Source organism: Cygnus atratus, chromosome 6 (genome assembly GCF_013377495.2).
Source record: "Cygnus atratus isolate AKBS03 ecotype Queensland, Australia chromosome 6, CAtr_DNAZoo_HiC_assembly, whole genome shotgun sequence".
In the NCBI taxonomy this organism is placed as follows: Eukaryota; Metazoa; Chordata; class Aves; order Anseriformes; family Anatidae; genus Cygnus; species Cygnus atratus.
The window spans coordinates 1992386-2020310 of NC_066367.1; the positions used below are offsets into that span (position 1 = coordinate 1992386).

The 27925-nt window shown below is 36.6% G+C and overlaps 2 protein-coding genes across 18 annotated transcripts in view; one reads left to right on the forward strand and one right to left on the reverse strand.

The window, feature by feature from the left end:
* The window catches only part of DNAH7 (dynein axonemal heavy chain 7), a 103879-nt gene extending 80313 nt beyond the window's left edge, over positions 1–23566 (forward strand). Inside the window, 15 exon segments of the mRNA XM_035536796.1 lie at positions 296–422; positions 1605–1799; positions 4063–4132; positions 4135–4151; positions 10853–11029; positions 11984–12145; positions 13428–13628; positions 14683–14844; positions 16386–16571; positions 17293–17430; positions 18184–18414; positions 19287–19439; positions 21334–21515; positions 22776–22878; positions 23277–23566. Coding sequence (XP_035392689.1) covers positions 296–422; positions 1605–1799; positions 4063–4132; positions 4135–4151; positions 10853–11029; positions 11984–12145; positions 13428–13628; positions 14683–14844; positions 16386–16571; positions 17293–17430; positions 18184–18414; positions 19287–19439; positions 21334–21515; positions 22776–22878; positions 23277–23483 — 2311 coding nt within the window. The 3' untranslated portion in view covers positions 23484–23566.
* SLC39A10 (solute carrier family 39 member 10) overlaps positions 1–27925 on the reverse strand; it is a 106939-nt gene that overhangs the window by 21642 nt on the left and 57372 nt on the right. For 14 of the 17 annotated variants that reach the window (XM_035536807.2, XM_035536806.2, XM_035536805.2 and 11 more), the window contains one exon: positions 23690–26861. In XM_035536807.2, the coding sequence (XP_035392700.1) occupies positions 26703–26861 (159 nt within the window). In that variant the 3' untranslated portion in view covers positions 23690–26702. Of the gene's footprint in view, positions 1–6993; positions 7109–7574; positions 7685–23689; positions 26862–27925 lie in introns of those variants that run through there. The other 3 variants (XR_007708522.1, XR_007708523.1, XR_007708521.1) reach the window with 1 other exon arrangement.

Genomic DNA, 27925 nt, shown 5'->3' on the forward strand with positions numbered 1-27925 from the left:
TTGGCATTGGTTTTTATGTTCATAATGAATTTTAAGATCATTGTTGTTTTGTACCCCTCTCAAAAGGGACCTCTCCTCTTAAAAAAAAATGTATTATTAAAGTGTAATTCCACTTAAATAATTTTTATGTTTTTTTTGCTCATAACTTGGAACACATATTTAATGATTCTTTTGGGGGTAATTGACCAGAGAGTTTACTGCACCAGAGGAAATCCAATTTGTTTGTAATAGGTTTCCAGAATACACAAGCTTTAGTGATATTAATGGAAGATTGTTCTTTTCCTGACATCTCTAGGTTGAAGATTCTCAAGGATCATTTTACTTACTCACTTTATGTCAATGTCTGTCGCTCACTGTTTGAAAAGGACAAGCTGCTCTTCTCTTTTTGTCTAACTGTGAATCTTCTGAAATATGAAAAATTGGTAACTAAAACTAATTTGCAGCTTGGTATGATATATATAAAACTGCATATACAAGCTATCAGTAATAGGAATTTAGAAGATAAAATAGAAAAATAAGTTTATATATAATAATAGTTAATCCATAATTGAGGTGTTTGGTTTTAATAAGCAATTATAAGCATTGAAAAATAATCTCTAGAATAAAATAAAATATGTAACAAACAGGTCTGGCAAATCTGAACTAGGTGATAATAGTTTTTCTAAACATGACTTAAACTTAAGTCTAGCCTATGTTATTCTAACAGTCAACAGTTTCCAAAATTTTACTGTAACATGTTATGAGTATTCTAACAGCATAGAAAAATGAACTGTGACCATTGATTTAAGAAACTACTCATGTTTTTCACTTAGGGTGCTAAACGTGTTTAATTTTTACAAAGAATTCCTGAAAATCAAACACTTGTATCAAATTAATTCTATTAATTTCTACTAATTCTTTACAAAATATTTCTTTACTAGGATTTTTTTTTTAATTAAGTGAAATACACCCATTTTATCCATGTTTTCTGCAAAATGGTACTTACAGGTGCTTGGGGTTGTTTCTTTCACTTTCATTTAAGATTTTAGACACTTCAAACTTTTTGCATTGGGGAATACATAGAAGTGAATATTTTAAAGAGCTGACAGTAATAATGATAGATGCAGGAACCTGGATTTACAAATTTAAGCCAAAGAGATTTTGAGATAAAGGAATATTGAGAAAGGAATGGGACATGTAATAGGCTGATAGTAGGCTGATAGTAGTTTTTCATATTTAGGCTTGCATTGTAGGAAAATGTTTCTAGATATATGGTTCCCAGAAATATTTTTTTTTTAATTCATTCAACATTTTGGGAGTTAAAAAATGCATCTAACAAATAGAACTCTGTCTAAAAATCTAGTCAGTTAAAATTGTTCACTCCCCCAAGTCAGGAATGCAGATGATTCTAAGATACGAGCAGTTCATATCATTTTTTTCAATTCCTTAAATTCATGCTTAACTGAAAGCCAGACACTAAATGCTTTTGAAATAGGCTTTTGGTAGGAAGCTTTTTAAACTAGTGTAGTAATTCAGATAAATGTGTTGATTTTCTACATAATGTACTGAAAACATTTTATTTTAGATTTTATTTTAGTCCTGAGAGCTGTGTTTTTTCATTGTAGATTAATGAGAGTGAGTGGAAATTTCTGTTGACTGGTGGGATAGGTTTGGACAATCCCTTCTCTAATCCATGCACCTGGCTTCCTCCACAATCATGGGATGAAATTTGTCGACTAGAAGACTTGCCACAATTCACAAACATTCGTGAGGATTTTATGCGACCTAAGGATGGGTGGAAACTGGTATATGACAGCTTGGTATGTTAACATTCCTGATTGCTTGCATTCATGAACTAATTAACACACTGAAAATATTTATTCAGGGAAAAGTGCTGTCATTTTACATGGTATGCTCTTGCATATATGAATGTAAATATATAAGCAAATGGTGTGTAGTTGTAGATGATTGCCAATTTGTCATGTGGCTTCTGAATACCAAGTCATGATTTGAATTGGGCTGGAAAAAAAGGCTACGAAACCTGCAGTAGTAAGGTGATAATGAAATTTGTTAAATTGAAGGCAGCCACTGTGCCTTGTCAGCCTTTTCACGATATTATGTAGTATGCTGCTTTCCTGGGTAAGTCTCTAAAAAAAGATTAACAATAACAAACAAAACAATTGCTTTGTAGAGAAACTAGAATGTGATTTCAGAAGCCTGTGTTCTATTCCCAAGTCTGACAGTCACAGTTATGCATGAAAGACTTTCTTTATATATTTTCATCACTGTTTAATTAGAATCTAAGCTTTATAGACGAATTTTACTCCACATTTGGGCACTTGCTTTATCTCTAATCTTACTATTAAGTTTTTTTAAATCACACTCCCCCTCCCTTCTGCTTCTTGATGTATGAAGTGCTCACTGTACACATGCCTCCTGATGAAATGATTTTAAAAATTACCCTCTTTCCTATGGGCACCATAACTGCTTCCAATATTCAGATAATACTGTCCATTTATGCTAGTCCATTGAAACACTTTTATCACCATTACTTAACAAAAGAAAGTTTATTACCAATATTCTGCCAAATGGCACAGGACCTCTTACATCCATTTCAAAGAGATTGTTTTAACCATTGTAAATTTCAATGATTTAGAAAATCTTCCTCTAACAAAGGGACTGAAGGAATGCAGAGAGAGGAAAAGAATGGATTTTTAGTTGGAAATGCTCATAACTGTATGAGAGAAATTAAAGAAACTAAGCAGATTTGGCTCCTTCAATTGTCCAGGCTACAGGAAAGAGGCAAACAGCAGAAATAAAGTTGTCATTTAGCATTTACAAAAATATATAGCAAGTTGAGAGCTTTAATTCCTCTTTGGAAAATAGTCACCAGAACAGAGAAATGATGGCCTTTGAAATGGAGATTGAGGAAGAGACTACTTGGTTATGCGCTGAGATTATAGCTTTTTTTAAGCAACACAAAGGTGCTGACTTTCAGAAGTAAAGATTCAAGATCCATGTGACTGATAGCTAGTCAAATTAACAATACTAACAGTTCAAACAGCCAAACTGAAATAAATAGAAATTCCTTCATTTAAGAGGCATTAAAAAAAACAAGATCTATAGAATCAGGTCATCAATTAGCTGACAAAGAATCTAATAATCAGTAACACTGCATCCAGAAGCATTGTTACCGAATTCTGAGTGCTAGATGAAAAGGTACCTAGAAAAGGTAGATTATCAGGTACCTATAAATAGAAAAAATAATTTCAGATTGGAATCCAGAATGCTGCATTAAGTGTCTAAAAGTTAGGAGAAGGAGAGGGTCAGGGTCTAGGTCCTTTGCAGAACATGAGTTCCATTGTGATTTGATTTGTTAAATCAAAATTACTCAGAATAAAGTTAGTGCAAGTCTATCTGCATTCCTCTGTGCCCAAACCTCTACAGACAAGCCTAAGAGGTTCCCCAGCAGAGCTGTAATACCAGTTTCCAGAAAGGCATACACAGCTGGTGCTACATTTCAGTCTAATAAGTTAACACATGCCACACCACCTTTGCTATTCTAGTCTGATAAGTGCAGTAACATAACTGGAGTATTCATAGGCCATTTACAAAGCAAGCTCTCTGGTGCATTGTTTGACTTAACTTTCCAATTCTTGTTCTCCTGCATTCAGATGCAACCTAATTCATGATTGTCAAGTAATACTGTAGTGTCATTGTAATATCGAAGGCTCTCTCTGTAATTCAGCTCTAACACAGCAAGAAGTAGGTTAAATATTTTCATGTTTATTCTCTCATCTCTTCCACCTTCTTCCTAGAGGTGAAGGGTATATTTTGTTTCCTATATTCCTATATTTTAAACACCTAGAAATGACTAATTTCTCTGCTAAAATAGAAGCTTCCCAGATATAAAGATTTCGTAAAAAAAAAACAAAACAAAACATATCAACCCCATTCCTGCAGATTAATTAAAAAAATACATCATGGATTGATGTACTGATGTGTCAAGTTAAAAAATAATTTAGTCCCACTATCTGTAATCCAGAAGTGCTCTAAACAAAGCTGGAATACCTGTGTTTTCAGGATCCCCAGCATGAGAATTTTCCTGCAGAGTGGCAAGACAAACTGGGGGAGTTCCAAAGGATGCTTATCATTTGCTGAGACCTGACAAGGTATGTACAAAACTCCCACCTTACTCAAAATTTGTCCTAGAAACCAAAAGGATTTGCAAGCGTGGATTTCAACTGTGTTATCATGGTTTAGCCCCAGAAGGCAGCTAAGCACCACACAGCCACTCTACCCACAGTCAGGTGAAAGTCAGGAAGGTAAAAGAACTTGTGTTGACGTAAAGACAGCTTACAAGGTAAAGAAAATTCTCAGGAAGAAAAGCACTACCACTCCAGATGTATCCTCTCCTCCTTTACCCTAACTTTTATTGCTGAGCATGTCTTACAGTATGAGATATTTGGTCAGTTTGGGTCAGCTGTCCTGGCTGTGTCTACTCCCAGCTCCTTGTGCACCACCACACTCCTTGCTGGCAGGGCAGCATAAGAATCTGAGAAGTCCCTGACTCAAAGTAAGCACTATGCAACAATTAAAACATTTGTGTGTTATTACCACTATTTCCATAAAAAAAATCCAGAAGACAACATTATATTAGCCTCCAAGAAGAAACTTTATCCCAGCCAAAACCATGAATTGTCTATATTAAATGATTTCCTATTTTCCATTAATTAAAAAAAGTCTGAAAGTATAATGAGCAGACTTTTTAAACCAGAAGTCTAGGCCATTAGATTTTAAGTTTTGTTGTGTACCCAAACCCCTGAGCACTTCCTCCTCAAGGAGGTCTCACAAGCCTGGACTTGCCTTTTTCAGTACACCAAGTATTTTTCACTTCTGCAATTTTTTGCTAGATGTCACTATGGTAAATTATAACTGGACGAGGAAGATAATTTAGTGGTAATCAGGAATGTAGATAACATAGGTGCTTAAAAGTAGGGATTACTGCAGACACGGATCCATTCTGTTCTATGGAAAGTGTTTTGAAGCAGAACCATTCTGATCTGAGTCTGTCTAGCTCAAAGGCTTGAATGTAGCACAGATCACAATAGGAACTGAGTTATGAATCTTTATTCAAAAAGTTCAACCTACTAAACCAGAATAAACAAACATTTTTCATATATTCACAGGCAAATTAGACTAGTAGTTCACGTAATGACAGGCACATTGTGAAGGATAGGAGTTAGTACAAACAGTTATGACCTTTGTCCTAGAGAATATATAAAAAGTTTCCTACACTTTCTCACACAACTATTTGGCTTTACATTAGTACTTGCATAAGAATAGGAATATTAGTACCATATAAAGAAGAGAAACTTTCAGAGTCAGTCTTTACATTTCACTTCTCCTGGATTTTTTTTTTGGACTGGTACTATGAACCTTCAGAAGGTTGGGAAGTAGGATCAGCATGTAGAAGCACTGGCAGCTCTGGTGTGTATTGATGTTTGGAAAAGTTGTCTACAAGACGCTTCCTAGTTGCAGTGACTTCTTCTTCAAAAGAAGTTATTATGCTTCTGCCCGTCTTGCACTTAAAGCAAAAGATTGAAGTTCTCAATTGAGAAATTTAACTGACTAATTCAAAAATGTTCAGAACTTAGATCCTCAAAACTACATTGATCTGCTACTGATTCTAGCCTAGAAGTCTACTTTTGGCTTTGGTCAACAATATGCAGTCTGGCGTATATTTCATATACATATCCATCCCCATTTGATTCAGAAAATCTTCCACCAGCCTTGCCAGTGGGGTTCATTTCAGAGTAATTTTTTGGTTATATCTGGTATGCTTTTAAAGTAAATCGTGAACCCATTGTTTAACTGTATTTTAAACCACATCAGGGAGGGAGACTTCAGTTTTACTTGTGTGTGAAGAGGCATGATCTTGCTTAGCAGAAAAAATGCATTAAGATATCAATGCTTTAATAGAGCAGCATGCTGCAGATCAATCCTAGGCAGCCCTAGTGTGTAGCCCTTTAAGCTATTGATTAGGGCATTCCTGGGGGCAAAATGTCCCTGCTTGAACCTGCCACTTCCGGTTTTCTAAATTTATTAGATAAAGGTATGTTTTGGCTTAGACCCTTCTAGTATCTTGAAGGACCGCTCCAAATAATTGGCTGTTCAGTTATAGTTAGATAACCTCATATTTTCACCCTTAGTCCATCTTTTGAGATATCAGACTTCTCCCACTGAGACATGTGATTTTATATTTAAGTATTTGAGTCTGTTATGTACAGAATTTAAATACTTAACCTTTACAGACATCAGGTATATTTTCAATACTAAACCATATCAGCAAGATAAAGATCTTATGTATGCAAAGCCAACAAAGATACAGAGTATGGGGGTACTGTAAATCTGTCCCATCAGGGAACTTGTCACACTTGGTTCTCTATTACTATTCAAAGCAATAAGGGATCATTATCAAAGACTATTAGTCATAGCAGCTCAGTTGTGTGTGCGCTTTTGTATATGTCAACAGCATGGCATGCACAAAATAAAAGAGGATTAGAACTGAAAAATTGTGAAACATTTGAAATAGGCTTGAAAGTCCAACAGCTTAATTACAGTGATTTCATGTAAAGCTGGACACATGAATCAATCAATAGCCCAGTCAAATTTTGTCTTGTCACATGTGGTTTTCATCCCTCCTGAGAAAGATAGAGCTGCTTATTGTAGAGTTTCCAGGATTGATTATCACACTCAAGGTAATTTTTCTGCTGTTTTTGGAAAAACATTTCTAAAGGAACCAGGTTTCCTTTCATAAGCTAGACAATAGACTGGATTGAGAAGCATTTAGGTTTCATAGCCAATAACACACATTATTCATTACTTCAGAGTAAGTCCTGTTCTAGCCCTACACCATCATTCCTTGCTAATGCTTGAAAGTCTTAAAGACAGAAATTCTTGTAAGATGCAATGGTAGACTGTAAATATTAAGATCATTTGGTCAACACTTACAAGGAAGGTTCTTAGCCGTGTCATCTCCAACACATAGTATTCCTCCACTGTCAGGTCATCAAAGTTCTTAGTAAGAGATAAAAAGCCACAGCTGTGATGTTTTGTGTGTTCCTCCCTGCAATGTAAATACAGAAGAACAGATATTAAAACCAGGAAAGTTACATTTCCAGAGACGAACTTAAACAGACCAGTCTCTTTAGTATTTCTACTACCTATTAGTAGAAAAATTATCTTATAGAAGACATGAGATAGACTTTAGTGATCTCAGATACAAGCTAGTTGCTTCAGTTGTGAGCCAGGAAGATTACAAGGGAAGATTTAGATTATGTTTACAATGTTGAGAGAATCTTCTGCTTTGTTGAATCAAAAGCACACTCTTTGGAGGCAAAAATCAAAGAACTGAAAAATTGCATGGGGGTATAATTAGCAAATTAAGTATTTCAAGGTTACTGGGTAAGATAGACTTTCAGTAGGCATCAGTTTAGTTAACCGTTCAGGAAATTGGTAGTTTTAGAATGAGTAAGAGGATGTTGCCAAAAATGTGGCAAGAAATACTCGAGCATTGTTACATTCGTGCTTACCATGGGTCATCATTTGGTTTCCAGCCCTCCAGTTCTATCAAGCAAAAGAAGCATTTTGCCACATCTGGTTCATTTGCATTTGGACAGTGTACAAAGCCCGCCTTTGCCATCTGCAAATGACAATTTGGAAGTTTAGAGCTTGATCCAACACACTGCTTGTGTTCACATTAGTGAACTGTTTCAGAGAGCTTGCACAAATGTCTTTCCCCACAGTATCTGTCAGCAGAGATCAGGCTGAAAACAGATTTTAAGTGAGGACTGCAAGCAGGCAAATAAGCAACTAGTAAAGGAACAGGGAGTAGGCTAAAAGTAGTGAACAAGTTTCTGCATAGTTGTGGTATCTGCAAACTACCAGAGTAGCTTTGTTCTTTCAGTGGTTAGCCAGTGGCAGCTACACAAGCATTCCACTAACAGCGTATGAGATCTGCTATAGCCAGGAATTTAAGCAATATTTTCAGAGAAAACACTTAGCATAAGGCCATGACCATAGAGAACCTTTATATTTCAACTATGTGAGTATAGTGCTACATTTTTTATCTTTACATTTTACTGTCATTTTTGAATCACATCTGGTAAGAACATTAAAAAATAAGGTAAGCTTGTTTCAGTTACTGAACTTCACACCTCAGATAACTCCTACAGCATGCCTTATCTGAGATCCAACCTGAAAGTTTGATGCAATGCCAAAGTAGAATTGAGGCCTCTTTTGTTAATGCTCAAATTAAAGCCTACAGGGACATAAAGCATTAGGTTTTCTAAAACTTAAATGATTTTTTTAAAGTCATGATCATTCTGCTACTCCATCCTTCCTAAAGGATGAGTAGTTGCTAGGATGACTTCTAAAAGAAGATTTGCAGGCAGAAACAATACTTACTACAAGATGTTAATTTTTAAGTGACAAAAACAAAGTAGTAAAGGCAAGAAAAGTAATTATACTCAATTCTGTAGCTAGACTAGTGACCTAACCAGACAGAAATGTATAGTCATCCTACTACAGCATCTCTGAGAAGGGAACAGAAGAAAGTATTCAGATTTTCATCTCAGGCTTATGTACTGGGTCTGGCAGGGATGGAGTTAACTTTCTCTACAGCAGCCCATACAGTGCTGTGCTCTGCACTTGTAGCTAGAACAGCATTGGTATCACACCAGTATTGTGTCTACTGCTGAGCAATACGGGCACAGCATCAGGGCTCCCTCTAATGCCACCCCCCTAGAGTCAGCAGGCTGGGTGTGGGCAAGAGGCGAGGAAGGAACATCACCAGGGCAGCTGACCTAAACCAACCAAAGGGATATTCACAGAATCATCTAGGTTGGAAGATACCTCCAAGATCACCTAGTCCAATCTCTGACCTAACACTAACAAGTCCTCCACTAAACCATATCACTAAGGGCTACATCTAAACATCTTTTAAAGACCTCCAGGGATGGTGACTCAACCACTTCCCTGGGCAGCCTATTCCAATGCCTAACAACCCTTTCAGTAAAGAAGTTCTTCCCAATATCCAACCTAAACCTCCCCTGGCACAACTTTAGCCCATTCCATACCATATAATGTCACACTCAGCAATAAAAGGTGGAAGAAGGAAGAAGAGGGGAGGGGTGGGCTCTTGCTGTGAAAACATCTGTCCTCCTAAACAACAGCTACACGCATTGAGGCCCTGCTTCAAGGATGTGGTCAAGCATCACTCTTCGGTAGGAATTAGTAATTTACTTCCTCTGCACTTCCACACTGCCTTTGCTTGTTGTTGTTTTCCCCTTTCCCTTTAATTAAGTTATTTAATTAATAATAATTTTCCCTTAATAGTTATTTTTCCTTTAATTAAGCTATCCTTATCTCAACCAATGAGTTGTTTATTTCTATTTCTTCTCACCTTCTTCTTCTGAGGAGGGGAAGTGAGAGAGCTGTTGTGGTGGAGTTCAGCTGCCTAGCAAGGTAAAACTACCACAGCTTAGCAGAGGCCTGCAGCTGTTCTTGAACATGAATACATTTAACAACAACTTTACATTCAGTCATAGTACACCAAGAATAAGGTGTAGTTAAAATATCCATTTTCAGACTTACATTCTCTGGAGCACACTTGCAATTCTTCACAAAAGGCCAATTTGTAAAAGTTTTTAAACGGTTCTCATACTCGTACATCTCTTTAAAGTCCCTCAAAAGCTTAGAGGAGGACGCAAGCTCTTGCAAGAGCATCTCCATCTAAACCCTCTGCAACTGGTATAACCTAGAGCCCCCACCCACTTCCTGCTCTTGAATTTAAGGTACTTTACTAATTGGTTACACATTGCACCTGTGTCAGAGTGGGCTTTAAAGTAAGCAAAAGCACAGGTGATTCTATGAACAGGACAATCAAGAGAAATGAACCTACTTTTTTTTTCCTTTTTTACATTCTATATACTTTGTCACACCATGTATGTATTAACTGAAAGCATCTAAACTAATGCAATATGAAAAATAAAAGTTTTATAATTGAAATGTTAAAAATGTGAGTTAAAATATTTAGCAATTTCATGTATCTTTTACATTAAAAAATTAAAAATACTCTGGCTATGACCAAAGAAGTTGAATTAACGGTGCTGTTTGAAACCTTTAGCAGTTCTTGAATTTCACGTTCAGAGATCAAATCTTAGTAGCATGTTTGCAAGTACTATTGCAATTCTTTAAAGTGGAAGTAATAATTATAAAATATTTACCATGTGTTTTAAAGTTATTCAGTCCAGAGACAAAATAAATGGCGATATTTAAGAGAAATACATCTATAACTGTTTACAGTACCAAAGCTTGAAGCTGTCATCTTATAAATTGTCTCTCATTCTTGCTACAGAGCCCACTTAACTTCAGTAGGAAGTAAAACCATCAGTGTGTAGAAATTGGTACACAGCAGTTTGCTAAGCCAAGATATTATCAAGACATGTGCTCAGTTATGAGACTTGAAAATTGAAAGCCACTCCATTATACAGAGGAGGGCATGCAGAAAAAAATTCAAGCTTCTTATACAAACGCATTAGTCTGTCCAGATATGGGGACAGAAGTGATAGGAACTCCTATGCAAATGACCCTTAATATTTCATCCTTCTTAGAGCATCTTTGAGCTAAGAGACTATTTTTGCCTCAATTTGCACATGCTAAATCATTGATTACTCTGGGACTGCAGTTGTGCCTACTATTCCATACAGGAATACTGTCCTTGACATTTACATTAAAATGTTCAGTGTAATAGATGTTAATGCTTACACATAAATAGGACATTTAAATTATCTTTTTCCTTTTTTTTTAGATAATACCAATGGTGCAGGAATTTATCATTAACAACCTGGGCCGTCCATTTATTGATCCACCTCCATTTGATTTGTCAAAAGCATTTTCTGACAGCCACTCTTGTGCACCACTGATATTTATACTTTCTCCTGGTGCTGACCCCATGGCAGCCCTTGTTAAGTTTGCTGATGATCAGGTATTTTAATATCTCCTTTTTTTTTTTTTTTTTAAAGGTAGATGATATGTGTGTTGTCTTTAACACAAAGCACTAATTGTTTTGGATTGGTTTTAGGAATGATTTATTTAGTGTTTGTAAGAATTTTTATGTTAAATATTTTGGCATAGTCTTTAATGTTGTGATATAATGATCCATTTAATTAGCTTGTGGAATCTCATGGAAAATGGAAGAAAAAAATGTAATGGTTTAAACTTTCACTGTAATGAATCTTATCCAAAAATGGTATTTTTTCTAGTAAGCATTACGTGCTTTTTTTCCTAATGCACGTACATGACCTAATTGTAAAGCAGTATAGTAATACAGGATCTTAGTATCTCAGGTGAAATTTACACCTCAGAATTCAAATGTGGATTTTTTTTCATTTGCTTTGGCCATTATTACTATGGTGTCTAAAACAAACAAACAAAAAAATCCCCAGTGTAGATCAGTAGTTATGGAGAAGAGTATTGTTATACCAATACAAAGTTGTTGAGTTTTGCTAAGATGTATTTCTTGCACTTCCTGACTACTACTCCATCAGAATTCTGTGCTACTGAGAATGACAAAAATCTACTTCAAATCTGCAGCCACCAAGCTGTAAATACATCCTGCATTTTAAAATGGATTGTCTACATGCTTAAAGAGCATACTGTTTTCAGTATTTTGAAACTGTCAGAATTGTACAGTTCAGTATGAAATGGATGTGTAGTGTAGCATTTTGCTGGGAGATGATAAGAAGTTTTAGTCAACTGGAGTGACATGAAAAAGAGATTTAAACTGGATTTTAAAATATACTGTACATTAAATATTTCAAGAATACATACAGTTGTGAATGCAAACCAGAAAGTTTGTTGCATTTATGCAATAGCATTCTTACTTATAATGTGATATATATATATATATATATATATATATATATATATATATATGCAGGGATACAGTGACACAAAGCTTAGTTCTCTGTCACTTGGTCAAGGCCAAGGCCCAATAGCCATGAAAATGATAGAGAAGGCTGTAAAGGAAGGAACGTGGATAGTTCTGCAAAACTGCCATCTAGCAAGCTCATGGATGCCAACACTGGACAGAGTCTGTGAGGTAAAAATAAGTATTCTTATAACTACTTTTGGAGGCATGTCTGATCCATCTAGGCAGATGAAAAGCCAGCCTAGAATCATAGAATATTCTGAGTTGGAAGGGACCCACAAGGATCACGGAGTCCAACTCCTGGGTCCACACAAGCCTACCCTAAAATTAGATTATGTGTCTGAGAGCGTTGGCCAAATGCTTCATAAACTCTGTAAGGCTCAGGGCCATGCCCACTTCCCTGGGGAGCCTGTCCCAGTGCCCGACCACACTCAGTGCAGAATCTTTCCTTAACACCCAGCCTGACCCTCCCCTGTCCCAGCTCCATGCTGTTCCCTCAGGCCCTGTCGCTGTCCCCAGAGAGCAGAGCTCAGCACCTGCCCCTCCACTCCCCTCGTGAGGGAGCTGCAGGCTGCCATGAGGCCTCCCCTCAGCCTGCTCTGCTCTGAGCTGAACAAACCAAGGGACCTCAGCCGCTCCTCATCTATCTTCCCCTCCAGACCCTTCACCATCTTTGTAGTCCTCCTTTGGATACTCTCTAACAGTTTGATGTCCCTTCTATACTGTTGTGCCCAAAACTGCACACAATACTTGAGGTGAGGCCTCACCAGCTTAACATACTTTGTGACAATTCCCATTATATAAGGGGAATCATCACATATTGGTTCTGTCTATCTCCGTCTGCCTACTGGAGAAGGAAGTGTTCACAAACACTATGGAGCTTGTGCATTCCTTGAATGGTAAATGCCAACCACTACAGCAGTTTCTTTAGGCCAAGAGCTTTCTTTATATGTTGCTGCAAAAGAGCAGTATGCTAAAGAATTTTACACTTGAACATCTAGAGATTTCTGAAGATGTAGTAGAGTACATTTCTTGCTTTTCATACTCTCTTGACTTAATAATTTTCTGATGTTAATAATTTTTTCATATTATTACTATAGCCCTTCCCAGAAGAGCTATACAACAGTAAATATGCAAAATATACCTTCCATTGTTCTTGCAGTGCAAAGCCTGCACTCATTTTTGTTCATATATTCCATAATCATACACAGGGAGAACAAATTTTAGCTCAAAATACTGATGCCTTGAAAAAAATGCTCTGGATGTAGAATGGAAGTTATAATTGTGAATCTCACTATAATCACATACTAGCATTTAAGAAATTAAACTTTGGACTTGGGTATTTTCCACCAAAAAACCAGTAATTTTAAAAAAAATGCTTTAGTAATAACACTTAAGCTGTATATTCAAATATCATGCTTTCTGATTTTTTTTTTAAATGTGTTTATTGTAGGAGCTACACCCTTATACAACACATCCAGATTTCCGAATTTGGCTCACCAGTTACCCATCTCCCACTTTTCCTGTGGCTGTAATGCAGAATGGAGTGAAAATGACTAATGAAGCACCAAAAGGTTTACGGGCTAATATAATTCGTTCATACCTGATGGACCCAGTATCTGATCCTAACTTTTTCAACAGCTGCAAAAAAAGGGTTAGAATGTATTGGTGATGTTTCTTTGTAAAGCAGTCAAAGACAAGTCTGACGATTCTGTATATATGCTCAAAAAAAAAAAAAAAAAGTACCAAATTAAATAGTTGTCCTTTGCTATAATGAAACTGGTTTTGCCTAATGAGAGTAGTGAAGTAAATTTCATTTTTTATTTTACTGCTCACCACCTACTTCTTCAATAGAGTTTTTTTGTGGCATGGTATTATGGTTATGTCTCTCTAACACAGAGACACACAAAAATTATTTGCTATTACATAGCTGCTGCAAGGTTGTGGAGTCTTGTATTCATTTATCTGAATGCTCTTTTAGCAAGTGATTAGTCCAAAAAGGCAAAATGAGGTCCACTGTTTAATTGAGAGGGCCATGTGATTGCACTGCATGGTTTATAAAATTCTTAAGTAAATGTCTTTCCTACGTCCCTTTTTAAGTAGGACTCAGAAACCACTGCTTTCGTAATTAGCTTTCTGTGTGCACGCATATTTGGCCAAAAATATTTTACTTTTTTTTTTAAATATATAATAAATAGCACAGTTCTTTAATTGAGGTCATCTACTTTGCTAAATATTCTCAACTGAAAACAAACCAAACCAAAGCTTCCTACCTGAAGGTTTCTTTAAAGGCCTGAAATCTTTCTTGATAACGAGAAAAAAATGCAGGAATAGTGTGTGAACTATGTTTTATAATACGAAGGTGTAAAAAAAAATTCAAAGGTCTTATAGACATAGTTGTGCGTGAATGTTATATATCTTACATACACACGGGTATATAGCTTTAAAAATAAAATTGATTTGAGGATTCACACTGGTTTAAAACAAAATTTAAAAACCAATGCTTTAAACAATCTGATGACTTTTTGCTGAAGGCTTTTTTTTTTTTTTTGTGTGTGTCAAGAAATGCTACCCATGAATCACAAATGGTATGTTACTGGAGCAGGAGTTCCTGGGTTTTGAGCGAGTCAGGGCATGAGGAAAAAATGAAACTGTTAAAATGTTTGAAACAGACATTAATTATTCATATTGTTGTGTTTGGTTTTAAGGCTGAGTTTAAGACATTGCTCTATGGCCTCTGCTTCTTCCACGCACTGGTGCAAGAAAGGCGGAAGTTTGGGCTGCTGGGTTGGAACATTCCATATGACTTCAACGAGACTGATCTGCGCATCATTGTTCAGCAGCTGCACATCTTCCTTGACCAATACAAGGTACGGAACCCTCCCACAGCCTTGATTGTGCCCTGCCATGCATGTTCTAGGACTGTTCGTGCATGTGCCAGTGCAGCTCAGTGTTGCCATGGCAACAGTTTTAGTAGGGCCCAGTGATTTAGAAAGTCACGCCTATTTGCAGTAGTGCCAATACTGTTCATTTTAAGTGGTTAGCGTACCATGATCAGTATATAACTAATGTGGGGAAAATTGCAGATGGCAGTTTAGAATTTCTCCCATGCAAAACACAGCAGACTATGTTCCATGTTGTTGCCTTATTCATTGGAATTGTATCCTGTCTCCAGACAGAAGCCGGGGGATTCAGCTCATGGAGCTTTTGTTGCAAGCTGTAAAATATCATACTAAACGAATCCCTGTGATTTACTCAGTGATAGAACTAATTCTAGATGCTGGACTGTTGCAAATTAATAATGAACTTGATCTGTTTAAATTTGGCATGTGACTTTTCCTTCCTTGTTTGTTGAGCCAGGCAGCGTTTCATACAATATTCTCTGGAATTTGCTAGCAAGACCTGATACTTCTTTGTGTTTCAGCTTCCTAAGCAAACTACTATAGCTAGTACCCTTTAAATTATGGCTGTGGGTGTTATTGTCAAACCACTGTGAGCCTGGAGTGTTTTTGGTTATTGGTGTGGTTAATAGGTAATGTGTGATACAGAATGAGAAAACAATGTTATGAAGTCATGGGTGTTCCCTTTCCTTGGGGCTGGGGGGCGGGGGAGGGAGGGGGAGCAAAGTGTATGGGGAGCTGGGGGGATGACCTCCTCTTGTATGATAGTTTATGAGCAAATGCATTGACAAGCAGAAAGGGAAGCAATTTGCTACCAGAAAGATTACTGACTTGTTTGTAGTGACCAGATTTCTCTGTACTTTCTTCAGGTGGTTTATTTTATCCCACTCCTTATCATACCACTAGCTCTTGGCCCTTAATTTCTGTAAAGAATTTTTCTTACAACCCATAAATTGTTCCTTTCATGCTCCTAAGAAGCCATCTGCTCCCAAGCTCAGGACTTTATTATTTTTTTAAATTTTTCTCAAAAATAAAACAAAACAAAACCCCATTTCTCTGTATTAGCACAGAAGGCTTGCTGGAAAGGATGTGTCCCTGTTTGTTGTTCATTGTGGTCTTGAAGAATAGGAGTATAGCATAGCTGTGGCCCTCTGACAGCATCCCTATTTATTTTACACATACATATAGCCAAGCAAGTACAGACTGTTCTGGAAAAGCTCTTCATAAACCCATTCCCAGGGATTCCCATTTCCATTAATGTGGAAAATTTTGGCGCTATTGTTCTTCACAAGAAGCCACACTGTTTGATTTGATGGCTTATTAAAGTAGTCGAAGATCAGGAGATCAATGGTACCAGTATGAACTAACAGAGGCAAATAGCAATTTGTAAAGTTTCCTCTGAGATTTCTGGATGACTTGCAAATAAATTACAGCCATACCAATATGGCTGTCCAGGTAAGTGCTAGGCTGTGGCTCAGAGAATTCTCTTGCCTTTTTTTTTTTTTTTTTAGGAAGTGCCATATGATGCCCTTCGCTATATGACTGGAGAATGTAACTACAGTGGCAGAGTCTCTGATGACTGGGATCGGCGTACACTCCGTAGTGTTCTGAACATGTTCTTCTCATCGGAAATCATTGCAAACACAGATTATAAATTTGATTCAAGTGGCCTTTATTTTGCTCCTCCCGAAGGAGATGTAAGTATCTGAGAAAATTGGAATTACAAACTTTAAAAAAAAAAAAAAAATCTTTTGCTCACATTGACAAGTGCTTCAGTGCTTACTGCTGTCATTGCTCACTTGTGCGGCAAAATCCCCCATTCTATTAGTTGCTTCAGTGACTTTTAAGTAACATAACGTAACACAATGTTAACATAACGTAACATTAAAAAAACACAAAAGAAAATCCCAAACTACTACTAATTTGACTCTGTGCTGTATGAGACAGCACATTTGGGGGACAGTGAGAAACCTAGCCTGCTAAACTTAAAGCCACTAAAAAATAGGTGTAAGAGAATGAGCTGTTCATATCTTCCGGTGATAGAAAGGACCTAGGTATCAGCTTATCACACAGTAGAGTTATGTCAAATATCAGCAAAATGCCTACATAGACAGCTCGCAAGCAGTGGGCCCAGAAAAGGTCTAGAGGTTCTTGCACTAAGCATTTTAAGAGAATTTCCAACAGCTGTCAAAATTAAAAAAAAATCATTTAAGCAACGCCAATCTTGATTTCAGAGTAAGAGAATGGACCAAAGGAATTTGCGAGGTGCAGACAGCTCCTGCATACATCCTTTTATATCTTTTAGTTTAGACAATGTACAGTAGAAAAGTTTGTAGTGGTTTTGAAATACAGCTTGTGGCCTGTCATGAGCTGTGTGGCCATGTCTACATCCTAAGTCTAGAGCCTTTTTTTTTCCAGTACCAAAGCTATATTGAATATACAAAGACACTTCCACTGAATCCTTCCCCAGAGATATTTGGAATGAATGCAAATGCTAATATCACCAAGGATCAGTCAGAAACACAACTGTTATTTGATAACATTCTTCTTACACAGGTATGTAAAGAGACTCAAAACCACACACCATCTTAGCGTAACCTTTTCCTCTTTCTACATATTAGTATGTTCAGATTTTTTTTTGTCCTTTCATTTTTTTACTGTGCCTTATTGTTTTGTATTGTCATTCTAGAGAAATTGTTATTCCACTTAAAAAAACTGTTAAGGCTTTTATTTTTTTTTATTTTTCCTGCCTGTCTTCCAAAGGAAGCACAGCTTCTGTGATTGCACAGTCAATTTACATTACTTCCACTCCCCCACCATCTTTTAAAATTTTTCAAAATTCTTGGCCAGCTTCAGTCCAGTTTGTAAGCCAGGTACAATCTAGATATTATAGTTCCTGTAAGCCTCATGAAGAGCTGAATATAGAGGGCAAGAGATCACACCAAGGAATAGTGAGACAACTTGGCACTACTCTGTCATTTGACAGCAGGGGGCCAGCCAATGGCACTCACAGCTTCTTCAGAGATGCAGGCAGAAAGGTTCATTTACAGTGGAAGCAAGAGTTTGGTAACCAAAATTAAAAGGTTAAAAACCTGTAGGAAACCAGACTTTGACAGTCGTATGCTAATAACTTCTTGCAATAATACAGGAAATTATGAAACAAATTCATTTCAATCACAGGGGAACTGAGTTGGAACTGTAACAATCTTTTAAACAATGCTTTCAGAACAGCTCTATTTTCCTGTATTTCAAGTACTCACTCCCAAGTTGTCTTTTCCAAAATAAACCTCAATTTTTGTCTCTCTTTAGTCTCAGGCGTCTGGTAGTGGTGCAAAATCCACTGAGGATGTTGTTCATGAAGTCACAGGTGACATCCTGAGCAGACTTCCTTCAGACTTTGACACTGAAGCAGCAATGAGAAAATATCCAACCACTTACACTCAAAGCATGAATACTGTGCTTGTCCAAGAGATGGGACGCTTTAACAAGCTACTGCAGACAATACATGACTCCTGTGTTAACATCCAGAAAGCAATAAAGGTGAGACATACATTTAAGGGCACATAATTAGACCCTAGGCTTGATCTCTGAGCTATCAGTGCAAGTACTTTAGAGAACTGACCCTGAAGTCTGATTCAGGTCACTCAGACACTAGAAGTCTGGATTCCAACACGATTTATTGGATCTGTATCTTTTTGCGCCTTAGTAACGTAAAAGACAGAAGCACCTCACAATTTCTTTACAGATAAAGGCAAATCTTCTCAACACCTCAACTGGAACCCTCAATAGTAATAATTTACTGTCTGAAGTCAGCATTTGTTCTCAGTGGGAACTGAAAGCTACAGCTGTGTAAAATACAGGGTGGGGAGCAGGGAAAAGTCAGTTTGGATTTTTTTTTTTTAATCTATCCTATCTTACTTTGAGGGTGATTTTTTTTTTTTTAATAAAAACAGAAAAAATCCACCACCCCTCTCCCTCTTAAAGCCAAACCACAAGCTGAAAAGTCAGCCAATTTAAAAAACTTGCAGCAATGTTGCAGTTTTGAGGACACTTTAAATAATACTATAAAAGCATTTACATTTAGTAATAACTCAGAAATTTACACTCAGTAATCACTCATATTTCTGAGGTGGGATGATGAATGGCAATTTCCCATTCTGGGCACTTTTTTCCCAAAATGCTCTATCAGCCTTCTTCCTGACCAGTCTAGTGACTGACTACTAGCTCTGACCACAGTAACTTTTGAATGAAATTCATTACATCCATTCTTCATGTTTTCAGTGTTGTTCCTGACTTAGCTAGAAGTTGGTAACATCTGTTAGACGAAGAGCTATGTTTAATTGTTAAAGCAAGGCTGTTAAGACAAAGTATTCTCCTATCTTCCCTTCCTTCCCTTCCCAAATTTATTTTAGGGGCTAGTCGTGATGTCTGCTGAACTGGAAGAAGTGGTAAACAGCATTTTGAAAGCCAAAATTCCAGGCCTATGGATGAGTAAGTCTTACCCAAGCCTCAAGCCTCTGGGCAGCTATGTGAATGACTTCCTCAGTAGACTGAGGTTCCTACAGGTAAGCACATCCTATGTATGCAATTTGTTCAACATCACTTATTTTGATCTCTTGCTGTCAGGAGGAATCTCCACAAGTGAACGCACACATGAATTACACTGACATGTAATGTTCAGTTCATTTGTGCACCTGTTTTGGTTAGTTGCTTGTTCATCAAAGCATCTAGTGAAGCACTGTTATCTTGCCACATACCTTACACCACATAAAGAGAGGTGCAGTGCATCAGTATTACTGTATGACAGACACCAGAATTGGCCTTCTGAAATGAATTTACTAAGGGCATCTTAAACTGCACATAGATCTTTGTGGTGGTAAGGAAGTTAAATAAATAAAATAGAACTTTGGGAGAGGCTGTTGAGTTCCTTTTCCAAATAGCAAGTTTAAATCAGTAGAGTGTTATAACATGAAATCTTTTATTTATGTTGAAGTCAAGTAATAGCTTTCAGTAGATAGACAACAAGAGAAGAAAGCTGGATGAGTGAGTGAGAATCAGTGGGGTCCCTTCACTGGTAAGGCTACAAATTCCCCAAACTGACTTTAAGTGACTAATATAGAGACTGAGCACTATTCTGTGCCTTAGTGACCTCCATCAACTGAAGACAATTGATGTTTATCACCTAATAAGACCATGAGACCATAAACACTAATGTATGCCTTTGATGTAGAAGACTAAACTGACAGTTCAACCCCCCAAGATAAAATGTGCAACTTGTTCCAAGCTCCTTCCTCTGTACCTGCAAAAAGAATGGGTCTCGAGATAGACAAAAGATCCAGAAACAAAAATAATTAAAAAGTAAGTAATAAACCCATCTGGTTTCAGTTATAACAACATATTCACAAATTCTGCATTTGCAGAGAACCTCTGTTTTGTGTTTTTCGGACCCTGTCACCACACCTCAGTAACTTCCACTTTAATGCGTAGCACATCTGACTGCAGTACTTATAAAGAATAAAAGTGACATTTCTTGAACAGAATCCAGAACAGAAATTAAACTTGTATGAAGGAGAAACTGACGTTATCTATGAGGATTTTATTTCTTTGAATGGAAACTAACTAGAAAGACAAGTACTGTGGTAACCATTATAATTCTCTGCGGTAATGTAATTGTAATGCAATTTTTTTTTTTATCTGACATTGTTCAAAACTCATGTTTACAACAACTGTTCTGAAGTTATGCATACAACAACCAGAAAAATGTCTTCTTGCATGAAGTATTCACCATTGCTATAGACCTCACTTTTATTACACTTAAATGCAATGAAATCCAGCATTCAAAAACTTTTATACACAAGTTTCCACGGTGTAAGCTGGGGGGGGGGGGGAAGGACACCCCCTCTATCCCCCAGAAACAAAGTTTAATTAGGCCATTCCATTTTCTTCCTCATAAGGAACTCACCCACCCTCATCTTCAACTTGCTGCACATGCAAGTGCATGTGCACACACACAGCATGCAACATGGGCCCTGGAAGGGAAATCCGACAAAGAAAAGCAAAGCCTTAAAAAAAAAACTGCCACCTGCATGAGGAAACAAAGATCATCATGCTGAACAGCCTCTGATAACAAGAGAGAAAGGGTGACTTGAACACACATTTGATGAGCTTACATAGATGATGCACAATTAACAGACTAATTCATTCACATTAGCTAAGAACTTCCAGGCAGTAGGTGAGGCGGTGTTTTGTCCTCTTTGGTCTTAAAATACAACAACAAAAAAAGCCGTAAGCTAGTGACATTTTAACAACTTGGTGGAAAACACGTAGCAGCCATCCAAACATACCACTGCAGAAACTATTTTGGCTGTTATTTCACAAGTTATTTGAGTTCCTAAATACTACAAAAGATAAAAGCTGCTCCCCCCTCCTTTTCTCCTCCTCTCTCTTTTGCTACTGCAGCTGTGCTATGAAAATGGTATGCCACCCGTCTTCTGGATTTCAGGATTCTTCTTCCCTCAAGCATTCTTAACAGGCGCCCAGCAAAACTATGCCAGAAAATACACTATTCCAATAGACCTACTAGAATTTGACTATGAGGTGCTGGAAGATAAGGAGTATGAAATCCCTCCTGAAGATGGTAAGTAAATACATGACATTTATTTGCCTATGCTGATGCATTTGTAAGTTAACATTAATTTGCAGACTCAGACTTATGCAATTAAGCTAATGAACTCCATTAGAAAACATACACAACTGCGTTGGTCTCAAAATACTATGCACGCCAGCCTTTCAATACGGCTGAGATTAGTGCACTCCCTGGATTAGCCCACAGATGAGAAGTAACACCAAGAGAACACTGCTTATCCCTAACTTCCCAAAACAGATCACTTTTAAGCAGTGTTTGGCTTACCTGTTCTTTTTATTTCAACCCCAGTAACACATCTGAAGATGCTTACTTCCCTGAGTGAAAACAAACCCTTCACTGTTGGCTGTGCTTGTTTAGCTATCCCTAGAAAAACAGCTTACAGATACATGATCGAGAAGTTCAATAGCAAACTAGGTTTTTCTTAAACTACTTTATTATATATTGCCTGACGTTCCATTTGCAGATACTTTTGTTAGACTGCCCTTCCTCAGAAAAAGGAAGGATTAAACTGAACAGTTCTTAGTACTCTTTTTAATATTTTTTTGAGGATCAGTTTGACTGGTAGTTGTGTGAGAAGGGTTTAGCAGTTTGACTGGGAGACCACCATCCAGTCAGTTTTCAGCTTTTTTTGTTGTTGGTGGTGCAGGTTTATTTTTTGTACTTAAGTTACAGTTTTCAAGTCTACACAACACAAAGGTGCGAGTCTTTAAAATACTTGCTTTTTTTAAACTCTCTTAATGAACTGTTTTAAAGATGTAACATTTAAATGGTTATATGACCTTTAAATGGTTAATTGCCAAATGGCAATGTGAAACAAGCAATGAAACAATTAATAGTAACTGGGGAAAGAGTCTGTATGGTCAAATCTCCTAGTTTAGAAACATTAAAGTTTATAATATGTAGTACAAACAGAAAACTTTGTAATGACAACTGTGAAAATAGTGTCCTGTACTTTGGATTTTTACTTTTTACTTCCCTCAACATTTTAGTAAAGACTAGATACACTATGATACTGCTAGACATTGCAACTTTATAAAGCTTTATAGAATTATAATAACAAATAATAAATTGTAATGCTGTAAAAAATTGTGTTATACTCAAAGTTATTTGATTATTTGGAACACAACAAAAATTGACAAAAAGGCCACACAGAACCAACAGACAGTTAGCAAAGTGTGTTGCACTAGCTGCTGCTCTCACCTAGAAACCTCTTCCAGTTTTTGCTTAATACATTACCTTTTACAACTGATTTAAGGGTCTACATTCAGGGACTATTCTTGGATGGAGCATGCTGGAACAGAGAAACTAAGAAGCTAGGAGAATCCCTTCCGAAAATCCTCTATGACACAGTACCTGCGGTGAGTATCTTTCATTTGGTGACATTTATATTATTAGATATGAACAAATATTGTAGAATAATGTGGAACCTAAGTTCCAGCCTTGAAGGGAGCAACAGGGTAATTCTTAAAAAAAAAAAAAAAATAACTGAATTGAAAATGCTTTGTGTTGAAAAGCAAATTTAAGTATCTAAGAGGAGCTGAGAATCCTCTACTAATAATGATGGCAACAGGAGGTCCGGTGTTGCTTCCTCTCCCAAAATCTGCAATCTGCTAAGAAAGAGTAATCAAGAAACAGGTTTTCAAAGGCTACCTGTAAGAAAACAAACACCACCGACAAAAATATTTTGGCAAGCCAAGAGTGCTTCTCAACTTTTTTTTTTTTTAACTGAAGTGAAAAGGCTTATTCTTTGCTGCAGATATGGCTAAAGCCCTGTAAGAGAGCAGACATTCCACAGCGACCCAGTTACGTGGCTCCATTGTACAATACCAGCGAGAGGAGAGGTGTCTTGTCAACTACTGGTCATTCCACCAACTTTGTAATTGCAATGACCCTCCCTTCAGATAAACCACAAGAACACTGGATCAGACGGGGGGTGGCGCTATTATGTCAGCTTAATTCATAAACCTACCACAATCTATGGAGGTGCATTTCCAGATCACTTATGAGGGATGCATGTCCATTCTGAAATGCCATTTCCAAAGAGAAATCAACATATGAAAGGAGGGCATATATCTTTACAATGTTGCATTTGTGCATTTCATGAGAATTGAAGCAAAATACTAAAATATAGAGGTGCACAATAAAATCTTATACAAGCCAACAAGAATATCTGCTCCTTGAATAATTTTATTTTTTGAAGGCTCCTTATTTGTAAGGAACATACATAAAATGAACACAACACTGTTGACAATGAACAAAACAGCATTTGATCTTTTTCCAGCTTTATAAAATTTTTAAAAATGATTTATTTATAACAAAAAAAACCTGATAGCTCGGCTGTATCTTATAGGACCATAATCATATTTGAAACCATAGACTCAATTGTTACCTGGAGGGGAAAAAATAAAAACAAGAATCACACTGCATCTAGCAACTACAGTATTTTCTAAGCATAATCACAGCGGATTGAGTGCAATGTGATCTACATCAAAATTCATATGGGATGTCACACAGTGACAGCATTGTAATATACAAGTAACATGCCCTCCAACAAATACAAGTTAAATGAGACTCTGGATCCAAGCAGAATGGAATGTTGAAGCCAAGTAGAAATGTAGTGGAATTCAGATTGTCTGTAACATGACTTAAAAGTGTACGTTAGAATGATTTAGAATTCAGTACTGGTGGAAACCTATAGAAGTCGCAGCTGTTACACTGCTCTTCTTAAGTTGTAATAAATACTAGAAAATAAAAGAAAAACAACGTATTTAATGAAAAATGCAGTACCTGCCTTCAAGGACCAAGTTTTTCCCTTGTCTGAAGATGGCATTGGAAGGAAGTTTATTATATTCCCTAGATAGGCAGTGTATTAAGCTAAAACCATACTCCAGCTAATACAAAAGTAAATATTCTACCTGAAATAAAGAAAATTTCATTTGTAAAAGTATTAAAAGAAATAAACTTAAAAAAATGATTTGACAATATCAGTTCAACCACATGACCCCTTATACTTGACAGAAATTAATAGAAAATTAAAATTAAGGGTCAGTTCAATACATAAACAACACAGGTTGCTTAAGTTAAGATTCTCAGAAGTTATCCAGTGACTTAAGTCTCTGAAAATAGTACTCAGGGACCTAACGTGGGGACTAGGAAAAAAGTGTCACCCAGGATCTTTACATTGCAGAAGTTCAGCAAACTGAAGCTAAATAACATCAGTGTTTGTGCTAATTAGGGTCCAATAGTAAATGTGTTTAAAGAAGAAAAACAAAGAAACCTGAGTTCTGAGCATCACATGGCTGCATACCTGAACTCTGGGCTTTTGGCTTCTTCACTGAAGAAACTGCACTCTTCTTTGAAATGGACCCTTAATACTGTTTCTTGATACTGCATTAGGAAGAAATACTGGCAAGAACCAACCCAACACCTTTAAAATATACAAGCTGCTCTTGGTAAAAAACTAAATTGACCCATGAAGCTTCAAAAAGTAACAGGCCACAAGAAACACACAAACTTGAAATGGAATGAAGATACCAACTGGTGCTCTTTAAAGGCGTTAGGATCAGTATGTTTTTAGCAGCTACACTGGCACCAAGCAGACTGAAACAAAACTTACGGCACAGTCAAAATACAGCATACCTGGCATACACAAAGAAGACGAACTGTGTGTTCCAGAAAAGGCTACTACCCATGCTTAGGACTGGTACTACAGAATCAACTTGCACTCCTCACAAACTCAGTGATTTGCTTTGTGTTTTCTTCAAGGAGATGGGTACAAGAAGAACTAACTCATGTCTGGCAATATAAGCATCTCAGCAAAATCCTATCTAAGACATCTGATCCCAGCAAATTAAGGCCCAAATTTTCAGTCTGTCCTTCCAAATGACACGTACAACAGATCTATCACATCTGCTTTTTAACAATCTAATTTAAATACCCAAATTGAAAAAAAAATATCATAGAAATGAACTCCTTTATGCTGGAAGTAAAAATCTTCTTTCTTACTCTCTACTGTGAGATGGCTGGTGCTACCATGTCTGATATTGAGGCATTGTAGAAACAGATTTTGATCTGGTATTATAGTATTGCAAATAACCCACCAGTACTACATACACAGACCATAATTAAACCTTTGCGCCCAGGTTCAGTAACTAGCATCTTGCACTTTGGACTTTCTTTTTTAACATAAAGAAGAGAAAACATTCCAAAATAACTGTTAAAAAACGGAAAAATTCCCATATGGATTCTCTGTTAAAAGGGAGTTCGCACACATTCACAGCCACAATTCTTCAGTAGTTTATGCTGCAAGTGGCACACAATACATGTTTAGCATCTGTAGAAGAGAACCAGGAATAGCTCTATAACTCCAACATCAGGGATTTCCCCAAGCTAGCACTAATTCTATTGCATTTTGCATTTTCTTACTAATATCAAGGGACAAACATCAAATAAATCTTAGTCAGGAAAACATCGTCAAACTGATCCTTGACAGAACATAGCACTTTGCAGCGTATATTGCAACAGCCTGCCTTCTTACACACGAAGTTTTTATAAACGAGGGAGTGCAATTTAAGGTGTACTCTTAAAAATTTAAGCATTGTTTAGATTTGGACTTGTTTTTTAAATTTAAAACAGCACAGTGGTTTCCAGTTAACTACCGTTGTTAAGATTTAATACTTAAAGTCACCACTATGCAGACGAATCAACACAGAAATGAATAAACAGATGCATATATATGCACAAATCGATATACGCATATATATGCCCACTGCTTAAGACTTGTGTGGTACTAAAAGCTTAGTCAGGTTCCTTGTAGGTATGAATTTCAGCTGTAACATTTTCCAGGTTTTGCTCAAATATAGTATGAAATGGTATTTTCCCAAGTGTGTAGATCCTGTATGTTTTTTATTTAAGCAAGTAGCGCACCCAACCGGGCATTTATTTCTCTTATTTAGTATTTCCAAATTATCAGTCACTTGAGTTTAGAAGACACATTGAGCAATCTCATCTGATTTGAATTAGAAAAAAGCAGGAGTTAATCTACACAGAAATGAATATATTGTACATGTGTAAGTAGTGCAAGCCACTGCTTTTCCTCTGAGCAATGTGCATACAGTGAAACAGTGCAGACTCAAAGCCATACAGTAATATTATTGTATCCACAATGATTACCAGAATTAGGTCAAAACTGGATGTCAAGCACAATTTTATCTTCATAGAGGGCAATCACCAGCATGATGGCAAATCCAAGAAGCAGGCCTAGATTCTGAAGAATGAACTGTCCCACAGGACAATAGCCATGCTCTTCATTATCTCCATCTCCATGAAGCATTTCTGGAAGCTAAAATGAAAAACAATTCTGAAAAAGTTATTTCACCTTTATTTCATTTCATCACTAATAAATTTACAAGACAATATTGATCAAGAATAAACACTCCAGGATTTAGTTATAAAAACAATCCACCAAGACAGTTAAAACTACACCCAGTCATTACATTTTATAAAAACATGATCTCAGACACATCATGTATTTACCACACAAACTCAAAATGCCTTTCCTTTGGACATTTTTTGAACTTTTCCTGGATCACACATCTATTTGAACTTTAAGTTTTTCAGGACAAGGACCACGTCAGTATTCACTGAGCTCCGCTCTTTCAAGTTTTAGACAGTTAAAACTAGCCACGCTCAAATAAACATAATAAGTTTTTACTATTGCTACAGTAATTACATTGCTATAAACATACTTTTTATAATGACTTAACTGATTAACTCAGCCCTTTGTCACATTATATGCTTACACAGTCACATATATTTCCTCTTAAGTATGGGAATAATAGGGATCAATCTGTATACTACAGCTAAATCAAAAGAAAATTAGGTAGATATATTAAAAAAAATCTGAAAGCTCTTCCTGTTTCTCACCTATGAAGAAAAGTCAAACAGTACTGACAAAAGGACCAAGAGCAGACTTGGAAGACTTAGAAATAAATCTTATGAAGTGTTTTACAAAACCACTCAAAGACGACAAAAATAACAAAATGTTGTGTGAATAAATTAATTCAGGAAAGCATGAAGTAAACAAAGAAATTAATTTAAGGCATACGTAATATAGAAAAACATTATATAGAACAGAACAGAAGCTTCAGGTAGTACACAGCACAAGACTCTACTACTGCTCTTCATAAAATAGGCTGTAACTGTTTTGATTATTCCAAGTACCTGAATACTGTGCAACAGACAATGACAAATTATCAGAGCATCGAATCAGCTAAAGAGATAAATATATTACCCATCTAGTCTTGCATTACTGTATTTCGAAAAGCTGACAAATTGACCCACTGAGAATTTAAATATAAATACATATATATATAAACTGGTATGAAAAGGTTCACACTTGTACAT